This window comes from Apteryx rowi, unplaced genomic scaffold (assembly GCF_003343035.1).
Source record: "Apteryx rowi isolate R43461 unplaced genomic scaffold, aptRow1 scaffold_433, whole genome shotgun sequence".
In the NCBI taxonomy this organism is placed as follows: Eukaryota; Metazoa; Chordata; class Aves; order Apterygiformes; family Apterygidae; genus Apteryx; species Apteryx rowi.
The window spans coordinates 231,995-251,642 of NW_020450687.1; the positions used below are offsets into that span (position 1 = coordinate 231,995).

Sequence of the window (19,648 nt, forward strand, 5' to 3'; positions counted from 1 at the left end):
ATGGGGAAAGGTTCTTCTACTTAAGTACCTAAGCAGGCTATCTCATCAGGACTAATTTATACAGCAATTGAATTATTCATTAATTGAGGTAAGGCAATACAAGAAGAAAAGGTATTTAGGCAGTAAATCTCCTCCCTCTGCTGGAGAGAAGTCTCTACAGCAACAGAGCAAAAAAACTCACACACACGTCATAATTCAAGTATTTTCTTTGCCTTTCCACGTATTTCAACTCACCTTTTAAAGCTTCACACTTTGCCCACCAATGTAGCCTTAACATATTATCACTACTAAGAGACTGAATGAAGCATCCTTAAGTCAGCTATGACGGACAGCTCTCTTTTTCATCTTGTTCTTCAATTTGTTACAAGTTTAACAAGCCACCCTGATGCTAGAATACTCAGAAATCATTTAGGCTTTCTTACACCATAAAAAGAGTAAAGTGTCAAAACCCAGAAAATTCAACTCCAAGGATTTAAAGCAGACCTCATTCAAACCTGCTGCAATCTTTAGCTAGATTAAACACAATTTAATTATTTAAGCACAGTTCCACTGGCAGCTCACAGGATGCCTCCATGTAGGGAAGCCCCTCGAAGAGGAGGGAAGGAATGTATTTAAGCAGGACACACTGCTGGAAAAGTTGACCACCTCTTGCACCTGTAACATTTGGAAATGAAAAGTTTGGGAGAAAAGGAAGGGTTCAAGCCACACACCTTGCTGCATATGCATGCAGTTGCATGTCAAAATAGAACTGCAGAATTAATCTTATCAGGTGGTCTGCAGGGGGGCCAGAATATTGAGACAGAAGAGGAGAGATGCATCTTTCCCAGTTCGCGGAGTGGGAATTTAAGCACACAACATGACAGGCTGACCCAGCAACAAAATCCCCATGCGCAGTCATTCAGACTAACCATTACTCTGGTAGAGTCTTTAATTGGTCTGGCGCAGCACAGTCGTTAAGATGTACACAATTACAGCCTCCAGTATTTTCCCCCTTCATCTAAGGTATTTAGTAGAGTAGTCTGGCAGCTTTTGTTTAGAAATGGTTAAAAAAAATAAAAATAAAACAACACTACCTTTTCCTGCTCCAGTAACTGTTGCAGACTTGCTTTATACTGAGGAGTTTTCATGTACGCCATGAACTGCATGTACTGGATCTTAAAAGAGTCTGCAAAATACATAAAAAGATAACACATTTTGCATGAGAGAAACCGCAATGCTCCCATTTAACCCTCCTTGCTCCTTTTTTGTTGTTTGGGCTGTAAGTTAGACCAAATCACTAAAGATCAATTTAGAGGGTGCTGAAACTGTGTTCCAATGCAAGCTGACCTCTTGGATCCATTAGCCACTTATTACAGGTACTTCAATATACGTTTCTTCCCCCCCCACCACCACACATTTCCATTCCTTCCACCCTTTGAAGGACTGTGCCTTAACACTGATCCCATCTTAATTTATATCCTTCGCCATTGCAGATCTTACAGCTGTATTTTTTCCACCCCTGAAAATAAACATTCCCAAGTTTTTCATTAAACCACCTCTTGCATTTCCAACCACACCACCTCTGTGACCTCCAAAACTCAGACAGCACCTCATTTTTGTTTGACTTAGCCTTCGGTTTTACAGCAAAAATTAAGTTTTGCTCGCCAAGATTGCATCATTTAAAAATAAGAGAACGGTTTCATTTAAAATAAAGTTATTTCTGACAAGCCATTTCCATTTAAAGCTATTTTGGCTTCTTGTTAAACCCAGCTCCCCTTCTTCTGTGCCAAATTAGAGCTGAAACAACAAAAACAAATGCAAACCAAGATGTCAACTTCAGCAGCAAGCAAGAGAAGAGACGTGCTGGTGATGCCAATGGAAGCAGCAGGGTAAAGTGCCCCCTCTCCTGTTCAGTCTACAGCTTTCCACCGTGGCTGTCTATTGATAGCCCTTTGATTTACTGTATGTTTAGAAAGCTTAAAGTAAAGGTCCCCATAAACACACACACACACACACAACTTCAGTCTTACCTAGCAGCTTCTGTAGTGCAGGTGGGGTGGGTGTCACCAGTAGCTGGTTAGATGAATGCCGTTGCACTTTAGGAGGTAGTTGGTAATATGGACTATGAGGTGACTTGTATGCATCTAAAGCAAGAAAAAGATCACACTTCTGATTTATGAAATTCAGCATTTCTGGCAAGTGCACAGTAGCTTCGCCACTAGAAAGCATGTTACTTATAATGTAAGATTCAGTAAACTGGCTAGATCAACTACTACAACAAATGGTGTTTGGAAGGACATCTACAATTTATCCTTAGGAACAGCAGCAGCAGCAGCAAGGTCTCAACCACAGCTCAGCTGCAGCTTCTGGCAAATAACTACGGACAGCTTCAATCACCATCATCTCAGATAGAGACATACCACCACTTCAAAAGCAGCTTTGCTTTGATAGTAAGGGAGAAGTTGCAATATGAAGACCAAACTAAACGTAGCAATAGAAGAAGGACCTCAAAGCACTCACTCAGACCCTCAACACTTATCTAAGCTCATTCGGTAGAGGTGAGGCTTCTTCTACTGCCAGCCTTAACTCACCCTGAGGAGAGGATGAAGATGTTTGTGACACAGTTTGAGCATGCAGAAGTTCTAGTGCAGTTTGGTTCTTCTTGGTCTTGCGCTCTGTATTTGCAGTGTTCATTTTCTTGGGACGTCCTCGTTTCCTGCCTGCCATTTTCCTTCCTTTTTTACTCAGCTTTTTCTTACGCGCTTTGGAGGGAGATGGCTTTTTAACAGAATTTGCCCCAGCCTTTTCTTCTTCAGCACCAGAATCCTAAGAGATTTTTAAAAGCCCTTTAATATTTAGCCATTTATACCTACATATGCAGTTTTCCTTTTAAGCAAGCATAAATAACTTCATTTAATAATTTTTTGGAAGAAAGTTGATGCACTCTAAGTAACTTGCCAGCTAGACAGATTTCCTTGAGATTAGAGCTGTCCCTGACACCCAAGAAGTTGTGCCATTCTCTTCCGGGTCTACTCGTTATGGAGAAGAAAATCTGTAACTTGTCTCAGAAAAGCTGATTATTCAACTTGTATTGAGTATTTTCACCTATTGCATTTCACTAAAGAGTCAAAGTACATCAAGTCCTTAATATTTTTGCACAGGAACACTCACTATATTTCTAAGAACATTATGCAATTGAATGGGAAAGGAAATGAGTCTTTGCAACAGCAATTCAACACACCCGAAACTCCATTCAACAGGCTACAGCTTAGAAAAAACTCTGCAAGTCAGTATGGAAGGCAAATGAGGGTAGAAAACCACCTGCTCTATTCATCATGCAGTAATTTTTTTCCCCAGAACTATTGCTGCAATTCTCAAGGGCAGTTCTTACGAAGTTATTACATCACATTTTTTCCCCACAGCAAGTCTATAGCAGTTTATATATTCAGAACGCAGTTTTCCCATATAATCAGGCTTTTACTGGCACAGATTACAAGTCCAGGCATAGCTAAACAGAAAGCATTTACTGTATGAAGATACAAGAAGTTCACCTTGTTTTCTTGAACCTTCGTTGGAGTAGTTGTGTTGCTCTTATTTTCTCTTTGTTGACGACGTCTAGCTGCCTCTTGTTCCTCCTGAACAAACATTTGAGAAGACTTTATAACTTGCTGTTACATTTCTAATACAGACCCTTATCTTTCCCAGCTTATTCTTCTAGGCTGTTATCATATAAAGACTAATTAAAAAAGGAAAACATCCTTTGTTACCAGCCAGGGAAAAACCAACTTACCCTGCCCCAGGCAACACTGAGCAGGAAAAGGAAGGAAAGTGCAAGTTACCCTATTGTGCTGCCATATCTACTATAAAGAGCTTCAAACGTGCAGCCTCAAGGGAAAGGAGAGCAGGCCACAACTTCTTCCCCTCCATGTCACACTGGTGTTATATATAAAAGGTATAGCTTTATCTATATTTAAGGCTTTAGCTATACCTTCAACCTTCCACGTGTTGTTATGTCATTACAAAAACCTTCTATGACTTGAAACGTCAAAGCCATTCAACAAAACAAATCCAATTGTAGCCAAGTCTACACACAAGCCTAACAACACAAAGCGGCTTTTAAGGTTTACTTTCAACTAGCCACTAAGGACAGAGATTTTCAGAGAACTCACAAAAAGCCTTTCTTGCACCTTGTACCAGGTGAGGTTTAATCTGCATAAAACAATTCTGACAACGCCAATATCCTTTCAATTTAAATCTGCCGTTTATGCAGTCTGGTTGGCAGTTTGCTTAAACAGCCTCACCATTAAAAGCAGGGTAGTTCAAAGACACACGGCACCACCCTGCATTTTTACTTTGACTCTCAGAAGTCTGTCTTCTTCCGAGTTTGAATTCAGCAGTCTGAAACACCCAGTCCCACAGCTACCATTAGTCTGTTTTCAACTCCTACTTAGGAAGTCAGCCTGAAGACTAATGTTCTCCTGAAGTTTAAGTAGCCTCACGTCATTCCCCTCCCTGGGAATGCCAGCCCCGTAGGTCACTTCAGACCAATACAGCCCAGCATAGTCTCAGAAAACCTCTGGCATTTGAATTCCACATGTGGTAGCACTGCATTTTGTGTCTTAAATAACATGCCCCAAAAGTAACGGCTCAGAGGGTTCTTCAGCTTCATTTTGATGCAGCCAAACACTGGGACAGACTTACTTTACTATTTATTTCTTAAACTTCAGTTCTTTAGTGAATGAATAGCTCTTTATAGCTCTCCAATGCAAGGGAGAAAACACCTTGAGGCTGCCCCGTTAATTCTCAATTATAAAACTCTTGAACATGACTGCAGTAGCGCTTGATGGCTTACGATGCTTCACTAAGTTCTATGCACATTCCTTAGTCATCAAAAAGTTTTTTTTCTTTCTGGCAATTCTGAAGATCTTTAACAAAGTCCTCATAATAGCTGCTCCATTACTTTGAGTTTTCTAAAGAAAACTGACTGAAACTTACCCTGAGTTTTGGATTTTTGAGACTAGAAAAATAGTTTTCAAGCTGAAAAGGGAAAGATAAGATAGTCATTTTGTAAGTCAGAACAGAAGAACACATAAGAACAAAATATTCTTTTAGAACAAACGCAGAACTGCAGAAATTCTGACCATTTTTTTTCCTCTGATAAGCTACATCAAGAAGGCATTTCCATTCATTCTTTTTAAAGTCATAGACTCTAATGATGTATAGCAGGACATAATCCAAGCCTCAACAAGGTTTATCATCTTCCGTACAGCCTATCCTTGTTTTAAAGCTTTGTGTAATATATCTCCACTCAACAGAAGGTTATTTTCAGTGAGGCTACTTCATTCTTATACGCCACTAAAATATTTGTCTGCACTCTAGACGTTCTTTAACAACAACATTATTAGACTAAAGCAGGCTTAGAAAAGTAGTCTTACCATCACACTGCAAAAAAACCTCAGATACTGTGGAAATAAAGTATTTCGCCACAAAAGTTTACTTTTTTTAAAAAAAAAGAAAAAGCAGTGAACACATCAGCATTGTTACTAAGCTTTGCAACTGCAGTTTCAATTAAGTTTGAGAATTACTGCTTGCATATCATGAAAAGAAGTGCTCTGTATATCCCAAAGCAAATTAAAGAATTAAAAACACAGAATCTTTACTCAATGTAAAAAGGAAGAGTACTATACACAGTTGTTACACCGGAATATGAAAAGGAATTATATTCGTAAATCTATGCATCTTCAACTAATTTAGAGACTACCATAGTACTGTGCATAATTCATCTGTTTGTGCAACACGCTGCTCTGAAGTAGCCAAAGGCTAAACCACACACCGTTTTTTGCATGTTTAGTTAGACGGAGCTGATAACTGGTGAAGTGCACCCATCCCAGTAAGGTGTGTTACAGGTCTGTAAACATGCAAGAACAGTATAAAAACAACTCTCAAGACCAAGGGTATGAAGTTTGCATGTTGATTCCGAAGTAGGTAAAGCAGCCAGAGATCTCCTGGCCTATCTTGCATACTCACTATGGTTCGGTCAATAGTATGCAGGTAGTAAGAAACTGGTTTCCCGGTCCATGACACAGACCCTTTCAGTGGTGATAGCTCCACAACTCTCATTATAGTGCCAATATCTAAAGGAAGAAAGTTGAGTTAGGGAATTAAAAGCTCACACCAGTTTTCCACTCGGTACTACTGAGCTGAATCCAGCCGTGCAGTATTAAAGCAGGTTCCCAACAAAAAGATGAACTTTGCATACAGATAGCAATGACCTGGAAGAAAGTATAGCAGCAAGTTTAAAAAGCATTTCTTATTCCCTTGCCATATGCACCATAGAGAAAACCTGGGAAATGCATTTTGAAGATCTACCTTTTACGTCTTCACAGTCAACCATCGTAAAGTAAAGTTATGACTTAGGGCAAACTTTGAATAGAACAGAACTTTCCTATGCCTCAGAAATAACTTGTACAAGGAACTCCGTGACAACACATCTGTAGTGACAGGCAGGATTTAATTAGATAGGACCAGTTACAGAATATGGACAGAGCCAACCCATGTAAACTATAACTGCGCTATATTTGGATTGAGGACAAATGTTTTATATTTGTTTTCTTGCCTATATTTGTTTTGTTCCCCAGAACTAATAGGTATAGGATGTGTCCAAGTATTTCCATAACCACTGAGCACTAAGTAAGTGGCATGACTGTAGAGGAAATATCATGGCACATTTCTAATTAAAGAGAAAATTACCCAGAAGAGTCAGAAAGTAACATTTAGGATTCAGCAACTGCAATCACCATTTTACCCACATTCTAATACTTGTTTTGGTCTGTCCCAACTCTTCCCACATTTCCATTTCTTTTTCCAGAAGGAATTACTAAGGACAAAAATGGCACTGAGAAAAAAAAATTTCCTCCTTCTTAAAGTTTTATCCTTTCTATTATATTTTTTTTCAATTATTTAACTGTTCGTACTTTAGAACAGAACAACTAACAGACAGCAGGCCGCATCAGCCAAGTCACACTTGGGTACAAAAAAAAAAAAAAAAAAAAAAAAAAAAAAAGCTGAATAAAGGCGTTACGAAAAACTTGGCAAGGCAGCAGCGTAAAGCTAGAGCAGCGAAGTGAACAAATCACCTCCCCTGTACGTCAAGGATACGCCACGTTTTATGCCACAAGCTCTAAGCAGATGACACTTCCTTAAAAGTGTCATTTAGAACAAGCTATTAAGCCTGGAACAAGTCCCAGTCTAGAATATCACATGAATGTTTACTTGATATTGGTATTTCCCATGTACAGTATGGTTGGAGAATGAGATTAAAACCTAAAACTAGATTTCCACAATTTCTCCCCATTATTTGTAGTATACAAAGGTAGTATCTTTTGAAGACCTCTTTCCGGAATTACTGTAAGAGTTACCTATTAGGGGAAGCGATTATCTATTCTTTCGCTAAGCAAAAATTAAGGCCAAACCTTAATTAGCTTTCTCTACATAATTTTAATGTCATCATTCACATTAAGCATTAAGTATCAGGTGGCATTCTAGAAAATTATTCCCACTGAAAGCGTACTAGGGTGAAGGCTGAAACAGGATAAAAAAATGGCTCAACGGATAGTCAAAACCAGGCCTTTTACTAGGAAAAAGTAGTAGTACGTTGCCTACTTTGCCTCCCCACCACTTATTTAAAAACTGCAGTATCCCAAACCTAGCAAAGAGAGAGAGAACAAGATAGTGAAAAGCCTGGAAAGAAAACGCTTGAGAAGCCGAGAAATTATGTATGTAGGCAGGTCTCTTATTAAAAAGTGACAGACTGATGTCTGCTCTCCGGAGGTTTGAGGATTGCCAGTAATACACCCCTGTCTTTTAAGTCCATATCCAAAAAGGATCAGCAAGCCAGGGTCAAAATGGTTAATAAGGTTAATAAGGTTCCAAACAACCAGACACCACAGAAAACAGTATCACAAACACGCAAGAATCTGACGGTTTGGGGCGTTTGGTGCAAGGGGCATTCACAACAATTCAAGTTTAGCAAAAATAAGCCACAAAGGCACTATTTCAGTGAAATGCCTTAATGACAGTCTTCAAATTACTATTCTTGAAAAGGAGCTTCCATAAATGGCAGGCCAAAAAAAGGAATACAGAGACTGAGATTTGTAACTTGGTGCCACTTGCCATGTTTGCAGAAGGAGGGGAATAAGGTGGGGTTGTTTTTTTTGTTTTTGTTTTTTTTTTTAAGTTTAGGGAGGGTTTTGCATTGGACACAGAAATGCACGTAATCCCGGGCCTGGATCTTCCTACTGCTTGCAAAGCTTTCAGCAGTAAGAAGTGAAAAAGGTCCAAAGCAAAACCACCACCACGGGGGTACGAGCATTCTCGTAACCTCAGGCTGCAGTTCACCGACCTGCAAAGGGTAACGCCGGCAAATACGAAGCCTGCTCAGTTCAGAAGGGAAAACAAAAAATTGTGGGCAACAAAGCAGATATTGCTACCGGGCGTTTATGGGATGGGCCTGTTTGATCAGTTTATGGTAGAGAAGATAAGGCATTCAAAGACGTACACTTCAGCTTCTAAGCCTTACAAATCGTGACTGGTGGGATTTACCTGTCCAAATTTAGACAGCTATGATATAAGAAGGCTATGTGCAAGCTAGTCACTGCAACTCCCTTTGGAGTCAATAATGAATCATGCGCTAGAAACCACCTTATTTCTCTCCAACTATAAAACATACGCAGGCATAGGAAGCTAGGGAAACATCTGCGCTATAGACATCTAAACATAGCAGGATGAATCCCATGAAAGAAGTGTCCATCTCTTCTGGTTGATTTATTTGTTAAGGACACCTGTGCCTTTGGCATGTGTGCTATAATACAACAGCATTTTTCTATATACTTATAGAGTTCTTAAAAGAGCAGCAAAAAGCCTCACTGTAGAAAGGGTCAGATAATGAACACAGTGTAATAGCAATAAATAAGGAAAAAGGGCAATCATACCGCTCAAGTTTCGACTGTTTATTCTAAAATTCAGAGGTGCAAAAGGTTTTGAGGACACAATTCTCCCACCTGGAAAAAGAAAAATTGCAAAGTCAGTTAACGCTGTTTCTTCTAGAAAAGATTGGTTATTAACTATAACTCATTACACGGCCCTAAAGAGCAGCCCAAATAAGACTATCACTTTTATACCATTACCAGAAAAAAAATTATCACAAAGCTAATTCTGGCAGCATCCAGGAAAGTGAATATATTAGTCCCGGTAGCTAGCAATGAGGCAGTACATCAAGGACCACTTAAAAATGACAGATCTTAAAAACACTTCAGAAAAAGGAGCATATTAATTCTCTGTGGCAATCTACAGAAAATTTAATTAGGAGCACCGCTATCTCATTCCTAGTTAGGGTCTTTTATACACAAGCCCCCAAAGTCCTTTTATTTAAAAAAAGGATGTTAATCTCCATTTTACAGCTATTTATGGTCATTTAATCAAAGGCACAGAGCCTGAGCAAATTATGAAACAGAACTGGGGAGAGACCTCAGGTGTCTCGGTTTTATAAAGAGCTCTTGAACTTGCCATATCTTTCCACTGCTCTCACGTCACTACTAAAGAAAAATCAAAAAGATCAAATGGTAAAATCAGAGAAGACAGATGAAGGTTTGGGGTCTTCTGGTTTGCATCAGAGCCCAAAAGTTGCACTATTTACTTCAGCACAAAGCTGCTATATTGAAGTCGCCTCTTTGGTTCATTCCGCACACTTTCTTTTCAAGAAAAAAAATACTTATTTTTGTAACTTCTGCCATACCCAAATAAAATCGTTAATTGTCCAAGCGGTTAAGCGGAAAGAAACCAAGACACCAAGAGTATCTCAGGTAACTTAAGGGCCACTGTGGCATTACAGGACATTCCAGTCACTAATATCCGTGATGCATCTTCTCGGGAGGTACCCGAGACGTAGCCAGCAACAGTGTCCACATTTTAACACTTATCAGTTACTACCCAATTCCAAATGTGGCAACTTTAAACAGGAGACTCCAACAATTAAATTCAGCATGCAATTACAGAAACTGGATTTACAAACACCTGCATATACAGCCAAGAAGCCTCAGAGTTTCAAAGAGTTGTATATATCCTCTACCCCCCTCTCCCCACCATTGGTGTTCAGAGGATCCAAACTCTGCAAATTTACAGTCAGAAGTTTTGTCAGCTCCCACAGCAGGCAGGAAAGGAGTGGTAGTTCCTCCTACCCCCCAAAGCCCCACATAAAATCTGAAAATGCAGAGCTATCTCCAGACAAGGAGGATCAGGTGGATTGGAGTATATTTAATAAGGGAAGCAAGAAGTCCAAGAAGCAACCACTGCGGTGCAGATACTTGTCCAGAAGGAACAGAGTGAAACCCACCAACCTGGCTTTTGATGGTTATAACTAAACCGTTACCGCCACCGGCTCCTGCAGCAAGCAGGAAACCAACGGAAGAGAGTTTTATGTTCGATTTGTTACCTTCCTTCATGTTCGCAAATCGCTCCTTCAGTTGGTGATCCACCTCAGGACCAAAGGCAAAGTTATTCACAAAAATAACACTGCAAGATAATGGTCTAGTTAATAAACAGGGACAGACAAGCAGCATTTTAGTACACGCGCACACACAACTATCCCTCAAAAAACCTGCTGCAAGTGACAGTCGCTATTATGAAACAGAAAAACGCTATTTGTCCCTGATCATACAGCTACTTCCATCCAGCAAGCAAGTCTTCCTCTTACAGTTTCACAAGACAGTAAATTGTCTTTACCTTTCACAGATATTCCCAAAACAGTTGTCATCCTATGACAATTCCTCTCATCATATTGCTGGCTTTTGCACCATAAACTTATTAATTACATCAGCAAGTTTCAACACAGAAACAATGTTTAAAATATTTTCACCATCTCTCATACCGAGATCAACACTAACAACCACCAATACACTTATGGTAGTAGAGCCACATGTGAAACACGGTACTCCGACATAACAGATATAGACTTCATCCAATTTCTTCTTCACATTTGCTTAAAAACACCACAGCAAAATACCATAGCTTTTTTCTGCAAGTTTAAATTCCTTCATAATGTAAAGAGGCAGCTCACACCTCTCAACGCGTTATCCCTGTCCTAAGCTCAGCACTTTATCCTAACCTACAGTGGAAGAGCTGCATCTTTCTTTCCGGGTTATGAAATCCGATGAGAGGTTTTTGCTCCTGCAAAATATCAGTCACACAGAAACAGAGAGACCTGCACAAAGGCAGAATCACACAAATGATTCCACGTTATGGATTAAAGAAACAAGTCGTCTATTTTTAAGAACCAGAAAGCCTGTTCCTACTTTGAGTGGCTAACTGTCCTCGGTCCCCATTTCCTACCAGTTTGCAGTAGGAGTCCTCAACATCTTTTAGGAGCCATTAAGCATCCTGCATGCATCAGCTGTGCAGGCCTTTCCGGTAGAAGGTTTCAATGTACAGAATCAATTTCTCGACAAGAGGTCTGCTTGCAAACTCCCCTTCCAGTGCCTCCACACACAAAACACGCTCAAAAAGGACACCGAGTTTAAGAGTAGCAGCCAAAGCTATTTAAAACCACAGTTTAAAAAGAAAAAAAAAATGCATATCCACCAATAAAGAAAAAAAAAATCTTATTCTTGCTGTGCCCTGCTCTTGGAAATTTGGGAAACCCTGTCTGGCAAGTAAGGCTAGCAGGGGTTCTTTCCTCCTCCTTCCTACCGCGTGCCAAAAAAGAGGCCTTGCAGAACAGCCAAGCATATTAATGTGACTAGAAAACATCCAGGAAAGGAAGGGAAAAAGAGCAAGTTTGCCAGGAATATTCTTTAGCGCTCATTCTGGCACAATATTTTGTATGCACATGACAGAGCTACAGGAGCCCCTCGTCCTCCTCGATTTCATCCCGCTTTTCAGTGCATATTGCTAAGCCTCAAGTACAGTTAAGAGGAATATTAAGCCTACATGTCAGCACTCACTTGAGCAGGACTGTGTACTAGTAAAAATGCATGTACTCCCTTCAGAGTTTGGCTTTTGGTCCATTTATGCTAGAAGGGTGACACTTCAACTTACTCTAGAAGTTCGGATGGCTCAAATGTAAATTTATCAGGCAATCTGCAGTCTCATTAAAAAGAGCAGATGCTGAACAGTTGGCACACACGGAACAAACACAAATGCCTAACATTTGCGAACAAAAAGCTACTTCTTCATGAATTTCTGTAGCAGAGAGCAAGGATCAGTGTGAAGACAGTTAGCTGCACACCATGCAAAACAAACATCTACCAGCATTTCCCTATGCAGTTAGATGCACTCCATCTAGAAAAGAAAAATCAAAATTTCTTCCTAAGGTATCAAAGCCGCACAGGCAGCGGAGGAGCGTGCGTCTGGAACAGCAAGCAACAAAGCAAAACCCCGCTGTTGCACTGCAGGCCTGGGACAAGTCTGTCCACAAACTAAAAGGCAGCTCCAGAAGTCTACATAATGCAAAAGTCATCGGCCTGGCAGACACCTTCTTGATGGAGAGCTCTTAAACACCATCCTGGAAGCAATCCCTGAATTGCCACAGCCCTGAAGACTTTCAAAAGTCTTTCTTTTTGACACCTGCCTTCCACTCCCCCACGTAACAGGGTGGCCCTAGAAGGTCATATACCCATAGGACTTCTTTCTGTAGGCTTAAGGCTGAAAGACTGCAAAGCCTTTGAAAATATAGAGGAATATTTTAATTCTTTAACAACTTTATTCCCTTTTTACTACTGTCAAAAAGGGCTCTAACCCTCCATACAGATCTGCACAGATATAAGCATTCAAAAACAGTTTAACCAAATTCCCAATTTAATATGGCATAGCCTCACTTTTTCTTTCTTTCTTTTTTTTTTTTTAGTGGAAAGTGAGCCTAGCTGTATGCTAGGTAACTAGTATTTTGCCAGAATTACTGACATTAATTATAAGGATATACAAAATAGGGGTCTAATCTCTCTATAACCAGATACACCCTTCTGCGTAGTATCAAGGAACATGCATTTAAACCTATTCTTCCAGTCAGTCAGAAAACTGGATCTGAAGAAGCCAGTATAAAAGTTGGCAGATAGGCTTTTGGCTATTTGCTATGGAAATTCTATACAGAAAGCTGGCCAGCCTCCCAATTTCCATTATACAAACTCCCAAATATTCAGTTCATAAAGCAGCATTCAACTGCTGTACTGTACCTTGTGTTTGCAATTCTCTCTCTCCATTCTTCCGAGAGGAAGTCACCTCTTTCCAGCTTAAAAAAAGAACAAAAGACAAAACAAAAACCACACACAAAACACACAAGAGTTAACATTGTTCCTTTCCACTGCATATCTCTTCTCGCCTGGAGAAGGCCAAACATGCTTTAACAACTCAGTGATATTACTATAAATGAGGCCACATGAAGTCTTTAGGAAATACCCAAGAGACAAAACACCCACAGTTCAGCAGCCAGTTTTTTGGTCCCGGAAGGCCTCCCTCTTTCTGTTCCCACCCCTCAGCTATTCTTCTGTCATGGGAGAAATGGGTCTTTCAGGGTGTAACCAGCGCCTTACAAATGCTATACTCAATATAGACATATAGCAAATAAGGCTAAAAGCCCTCTGCACTGCAGAATCCGTATCATAAACATTCAACAGATGCCTCCTCAGATCCCCGCTGACAAACGAGATCCTATCTTCTCCTTCTTGCGGGGGGAATCGAAGCAAAGAGATGCTGCCCAATGCCGGTAAAGCCCACGGCCTAGCTTGCTTTCAACCGGCATCTTATTTTTCACTGGCGCTTGGCATGAATCTTGAATGCTTCTAACACTTTCAAGTTGGAACATATCAAGGCCTTATTTGAAAAGGACTGTACTGACGACTTCAGTGACTTATTGAATAACTCGCCGATGAGAACATGCCATGTCACAGGTTAAATGAAGTTTTTCTGCAGATCAACAGTTTCTTCAGCTGTGCTTCAGGAATGAGGGAGGGACCTCAGGGGACATGCTATTTTGCTGTGTCACAAGTAAGGCAGAAGGAGGCTTGGAGGGGGAGAAGAGGGGGAGGAGAAAGAAAATAATGTGCAACTACGTAATTAATGACTAACACAGTTTGAAGGAGGAACGAGTAAGATGATTTGTATCACAACCCCAGGAACATCAAAGCAACAATAGCGAGTGCTTAGCATCCGTTTTCTTCCTGCAGATATTCCTCTTTCTGTTGGAAGAAGTGAACACTTCCAATGCCAGTACTTATTCTAGCTTGGTGACAACTCGAACAGCAGTGCCTGCACTGCAATGCAGATTCGCTCAGGCTCCTCTAAACCGCGCTGGCTCGGCAGGGATATCTGTCTCAGTTCTGGAGCCTGATGTCTTCTAACACTGCTTTCCTTTCCCAGCAGAGTAGCCTGACTTCACTCAGAGCCACAGAAAGGATGGCAAAGGGGGGTAAATCTGCCTGCCACTGCGAAGGAAAAAGCCACAGTGGCTGACAGGAGTCGGTCTGCTTCACCGGAGGAAGAGGAGGGCCAGGAGAAACGAACATCAAGGATTCTTAGGCAAGGGACAGATCAAGAGCCCTGCAAAGAGCCTTAAGCGTTAGAAACCGTACAAGACAAAAACAACTCGTCAGGATAAGTCTAACATCAATCAGAATTATCTGCTCCACCTAACAGCTACACTGAAATAAGGTTTTAAATAGAATGACTACCTGTATTATCACACGTGCTTTTTTGGGAGGCAAGGGGGCGACATGTACCTTTTCCCATCTCTACTACAGTAAAAATAAAGTACATGTTGGAGATTGAACTGAGAGAGAAGATCCAACCTAACCAAGAAATACTATGTACATTCAAAAGCTAAAGCAGAAACCCACTGTAATATCAGAAAAGTTTTGCATATTTTTCTCATCTACTATACTTAAACATTACTTCTGGGGCACCATATGCCCTCTTTGCGAATGTCTATTTTCTCTGTATTATTTTTAAAGCATAATCTTGCCTCAAAGACTTATGTGCTCTCGTAGTAACCAGTTTCTTGGTCGAGTAACCAAGAGACGGTAGAAGAAAACCCACATGCAAGTTAACTATATTTATTTTACAGCAATATGCACAAGTCAGCTTCTGTATTGCTGTCCTCCATGCCACACAGTCGACTTCTAATGACTGTAGGAAGTTTTCATACAGTAACAGGAGAAAGAAAACCACTTCAGGAGTAATGAAGTGCAACTGTAAAGCCACAGTCTGGAGGAGAACAAAGAACCAGAGCGACATGAAACTATTTTGAAATATTAAGCCTTTATAAAGGCCTTGAGATCTAACATAAGTGGTTGTGAAACTTATTTGGACCCAGTCATACTATATATTTGTCTTTTGCCCACGTGTTTAGGAGAAGAGGTACAACCAAAAACACCATGCTTTAACCTGATATCACACACACGCAGGCTGAACACATTTTTCCTGACTACTTTAGTAAGATATAGCCGTGTTACAATTCAAATGAACCACAGCCCTGTTCAAACACTGCTATTTCTATAATGTAATGCTACCCTAGCTCAAATGTAGCCAATACTTGAGGGAAAAATCTCACCAGGAAAAAATACTGGAACTCGGAAATAACCAGATGGTCAAGCGTGGCTGGGAGAAAACTGGTTATTTTTTCCCCTCTGGAAGCAAGACAGTGATTCCTAGATCAGCTGGCTGCTATGCTCAAAACAGCGCAAGAGCTAACTGACGGACTATTCCCGACAATTAGTTTCTTTACATATGCCATACGTAAGCCTTCATTTATTGATCACTGCTTCCTCAAAGGGGGAAAGCAAGCCCTTTCCTATCAACCGCAAAGGGGATGCGAGAGCCAGCATCTCCCAGCAGTACAAAAGCCCAAACGAAAATCCCAGTCAACTCCGGTTTGCGGTAATTTTGGAGACTGCAACAAGAACCGGTAAGGAAATGCAAGTTAACAGCACGCTCCTGACCAAGTGCTGTGCTAAGCAAGCCAGTAAAAGAACGCTATACGTTAAGGTCACGTAGGGAAACCGCGGCACGTCGGTGTGAAATGGCAATAACGGCAACGGGGATGCGCTCAATCTCTTCCAATCAGTGTCCCCACCCCCATCATGTTCTCTCTCTCCCTCCGAGAAACTTAATCTCCTTAGTGAATAATGAATGGAAGGGACCATCTGTAATGCAGATATTTTCATCTGATTAGACAATGCAGGAGACGGGCTTTATCTAAAAGGATAATTAGCTCCCTGAAATCCGCTTCGGAGAGCTGCCAGCCTCCATTGTTTCTAAATTTAGAAGCAAAAAACAGGTTTTTCTTCGGGTTTTTCAGCTGGACAAATTTGCTCAGAGACTGCAGAAATACACTCAACGGTATCCGATTCCTCTAACTCCAAAGCAAACTGGCAGGTTGCAGCCACTGGGAAGCAACAAGAGAGGCGCTATAGCAGGCTTATATTCGTTACGCTGCAGAGCAACGGTTTCTGAAGGTCAAGTGCCCTTTTCCCTGGGAGAGGACTTCGTTCTCCCCCCAGATCCACGCCAGCAGTCCCTGCGGTAACGCTCCGTTTGACCGGCTGCACAAAGCCATAAATTCACACGCAGAACACTTCATTCCAGCAGCCTCCGTGCAAACACTTGGCTCACAAAAAAAAAAAAAAAAAAACAGTCAATTCTGCCTGGAAAAGTACACATGGTTATTTTTAGGTTCCTGTTCTTTTCAAAAATAACTGGAGGCACGAATCCAAACCTCCAAAACATGGCATCATTTCAAAGCCACAGGGGACGTTTGGAGGGCTTTTCAAATACCAAAACATCAAGTTTCCCGCTGAAATAGGGCATTCAAAAATATCTGGGACAAACAGATATCTTGCCCATTCCTTAGCTGGAGTGTACTGGTAAGCGATGGGAGTTTTTAAGTACAGGTGATGTCAGTTATAGCCCCACAAATCACAGCCCAGCAACTGATATCAGACAGTAAAAGACGGTGCTACTCCTACACAACTCGCTCTGCTTTTATTCAGAAGTGAGATTTCTGCGAAAACAAGCGCCCCAAACCCCAGCCAGGGAGAAGCCGGCAAGCTTACGGATGCCAGGCTCCCGCTCAGCTACGCACAAATATTACCTCTAATTCCCGGGGCTGAAGCACAGAGAATCCTCCCTATTAGAAGCTATTGGGGTTTCCTTGGAATAGACACTACGTGGCATTAGAGGCGTCAATCCAGCCCAAATCCCAGCCGTTAGCAACGCCGATTTGTGTTTTCCTACATTTATTTTGCAGACTTGTAGATGATTTCCTTGCTCAAACAAGCTCTTAAGGAGCAGAGGAAAGCTTCCCCTTATAATAACCCAGAGCAAATAAACAAAAAAAGCCCTCGTCTTCAGCAGAATGACAAGTCCACTGTGCGACTGCAGCTACCGCCAACTTTGCTTGCACAGAGCAACTCTAACCTATGACTGGGGAGAATATTTTCCCCTTAGCAAAACAGTACAACAGGTAGTAGGCATTGAGGACCCAGTAGAAACTTATTTCAAGAGTACGCTGGGAAGAGCACTTAGGCACTTTCTTCTACAGGGCAATCTCAGCGTTACACCCTAGACACCTGGGGATGGTTCTGATTTTGGATCCACATGAGGATATTTAGATATTTAGAAACCATGAAAACCCATCTGTCTCTTAATTGCAATCCTGTTTTAATTTGGTGACTGCGCATGTGCGGAAATCCCCCAAGAGAACCTCTCTAATTACCTAGGCCCAACAACCTTAAAAATCTCCAGTTTCCTGCAGACAACAGGTTTCTTGAAAAGCCTGACATGAAGCTAATCTTGCAAACTTTCCAGTTCCACAGCAAAAGAAACTAGGATATAAGAGAAGCTGAAACAAAATGAGATGGGTTTGAAGTGGAATATTCCAGCCCAAAAAGCTGAAGCAGCTACTGCCGATGAAAAAACCTCCGGAAGCATAACATTCCTTCCAAATACAGAGAAGACTAGCAAAGAGTATGATTGCTCCTAACCGAGCAGCAATGAGATATGAGGGGAGCAGAGGAGCAACTGAAGCTAAAGAACAATAGCACAAGGACAAGGAAAAGAAGCCTCAAGTCTCAAACTCCAACTGATGTTTGCAGAGCCGATAAGTGCAATCAGGCGTCGCCTCACCAAAATAACATCAGGTAAAATACAAGATTTAAGACAGTCAGCAGATCGCTGTTCAGAGAGTAATCAAAAAAAAAAATCCATTTGTCTCGGGACCTTAGAACTGAACTAGGCTCCTGGCTGTTAAAAAACAAACCTGCAGGCCCAACCCCAGGATTTATTGCTGCCTTACGTACCACGGTTTTTACTTTTAGAGCAAAGCAGCTGTGACACACATGACGTCAAAACCGCTGTCCGCGTTATTCAGACAAAGCAGCAGGTGGGATCTGAGACTTCTTCCCACTGAACTTCTGCCAAGCTTCCCTCCTCCAACATTTTATTCTCCCCAAAATATTTATTTTGCGTATGGCTGCCTAAAACATTAGAGTGGAATTCAGAAGTTAAGCTCTGTTGATCACAGACTATTTCAATCTGTGTTTATTCTGTCTGTCTCCAACATTTGGAATTTTGGGACCTCACTAAACATTTTGCAGAGACAAAATTGTTCTGCACCAAGATGAAGGTACCAGGCTTTTAATCCTGTGCCTTCCAGTGTCTTCTAGCTGCGTTATGACACAAGTTTGCTATCTAAAAATAGAGTCACCTGTCTGAGCTGTCTGAGGAGTGATTAAAAAAAACAACATACTGTTTGGCAACAGAAAGCAAATGCAAATCTCATTTGGTGAAGCAATAAAAACAGAATAAAAATCAACCTTGTGTGTCTACACATAAGAGACCAAACTATCTTTAAGCCTCACTGTGACAAAGTGATAGGAAACCAATTTTCAGTTAAGTCAGGAAGTGCTGCAAGTACTCAATACATCCCAAAAAAAGCAAACTGCGTACTTGAAGAAAAAAAAAATTTTTGCTCTAAACACTTTTCACAAAACAGTTATAAAAGCCAAAGAAACTAGAAAAAATAAGTAGTTTTGTTTCAATACAGTACCAGATTCTGTCACATGGAATGCACAATATGGAAATGCTTGCTGCCTAAGGCAATCAATATGCTTTCAATATTTTAGGCCAAGTTCCTTTCCTATTCTTTAAATTACACAGCTCATAAGCAGAGTATCTTCAGTAACGACTCCTTTCATGTAATGCCAGCTGGGTGACACAATGGAAAAATGCCATATGGCCACTTCATGAAAAGTAAAGCATGCACAGTGTTTCCACAGCAGGAAAGAGTTAGCAGCCCGATATCAATCCTGCTACAAACTAGTCCCCCAGCAGGCCCAGCACCCATCTGACGAAACTCCAGCTATACGATAAAGGCATTCTAGGAAGAAAGTACCCGGAGGGAGGCGGTACTGTCACCTTGCTCCAGCCTACTTCCAAAAGGGAGAAGGAGCACCCTTCGTTACAAGGCAAGCCCCCTAAAAAGCATCTAAGTCCAGTTGCAAACATTGGGAAATAAAGGCTGGCCACCAATGACGTGCCATCCGATCCTACACTGCTGGGATGCCGAAAGCCACGTGGTTCAAACCAGTCCAATAACATAGCAATAACTTGCTCTGAGCAGACAAAA

At 41.1% G+C, this 19,648-nt stretch overlaps 1 protein-coding gene across 7 annotated transcripts in view; it reads right to left on the reverse strand.

Moving 5' to 3' along the window:
• The window catches only part of DOT1L (DOT1 like histone lysine methyltransferase), a 73,841-nt gene that overhangs the window by 25,207 nt on the left and 28,986 nt on the right, over window positions 1-19,648 (reverse strand). For all 7 annotated transcript variants that reach the window (XM_026076495.1, XM_026076498.1, XM_026076496.1 and 4 more), the window contains 9 exons: window positions 13,203-13,258; window positions 10,469-10,548; window positions 8,970-9,038; window positions 6,007-6,113; window positions 4,975-5,016; window positions 3,531-3,614; window positions 2,571-2,805; window positions 2,010-2,123; window positions 1,074-1,165 (listed from right to left, as the gene is read on the reverse strand). In XM_026076495.1, coding sequence (XP_025932280.1) covers window positions 1,074-1,165; window positions 2,010-2,123; window positions 2,571-2,805; window positions 3,531-3,614; window positions 4,975-5,016; window positions 6,007-6,113; window positions 8,970-9,038; window positions 10,469-10,548; window positions 13,203-13,258 — 879 coding nt within the window. The remainder of the gene's footprint in view (window positions 1-1,073; window positions 1,166-2,009; window positions 2,124-2,570; window positions 2,806-3,530; window positions 3,615-4,974; window positions 5,017-6,006; window positions 6,114-8,969; window positions 9,039-10,468; window positions 10,549-13,202; window positions 13,259-19,648) is intronic.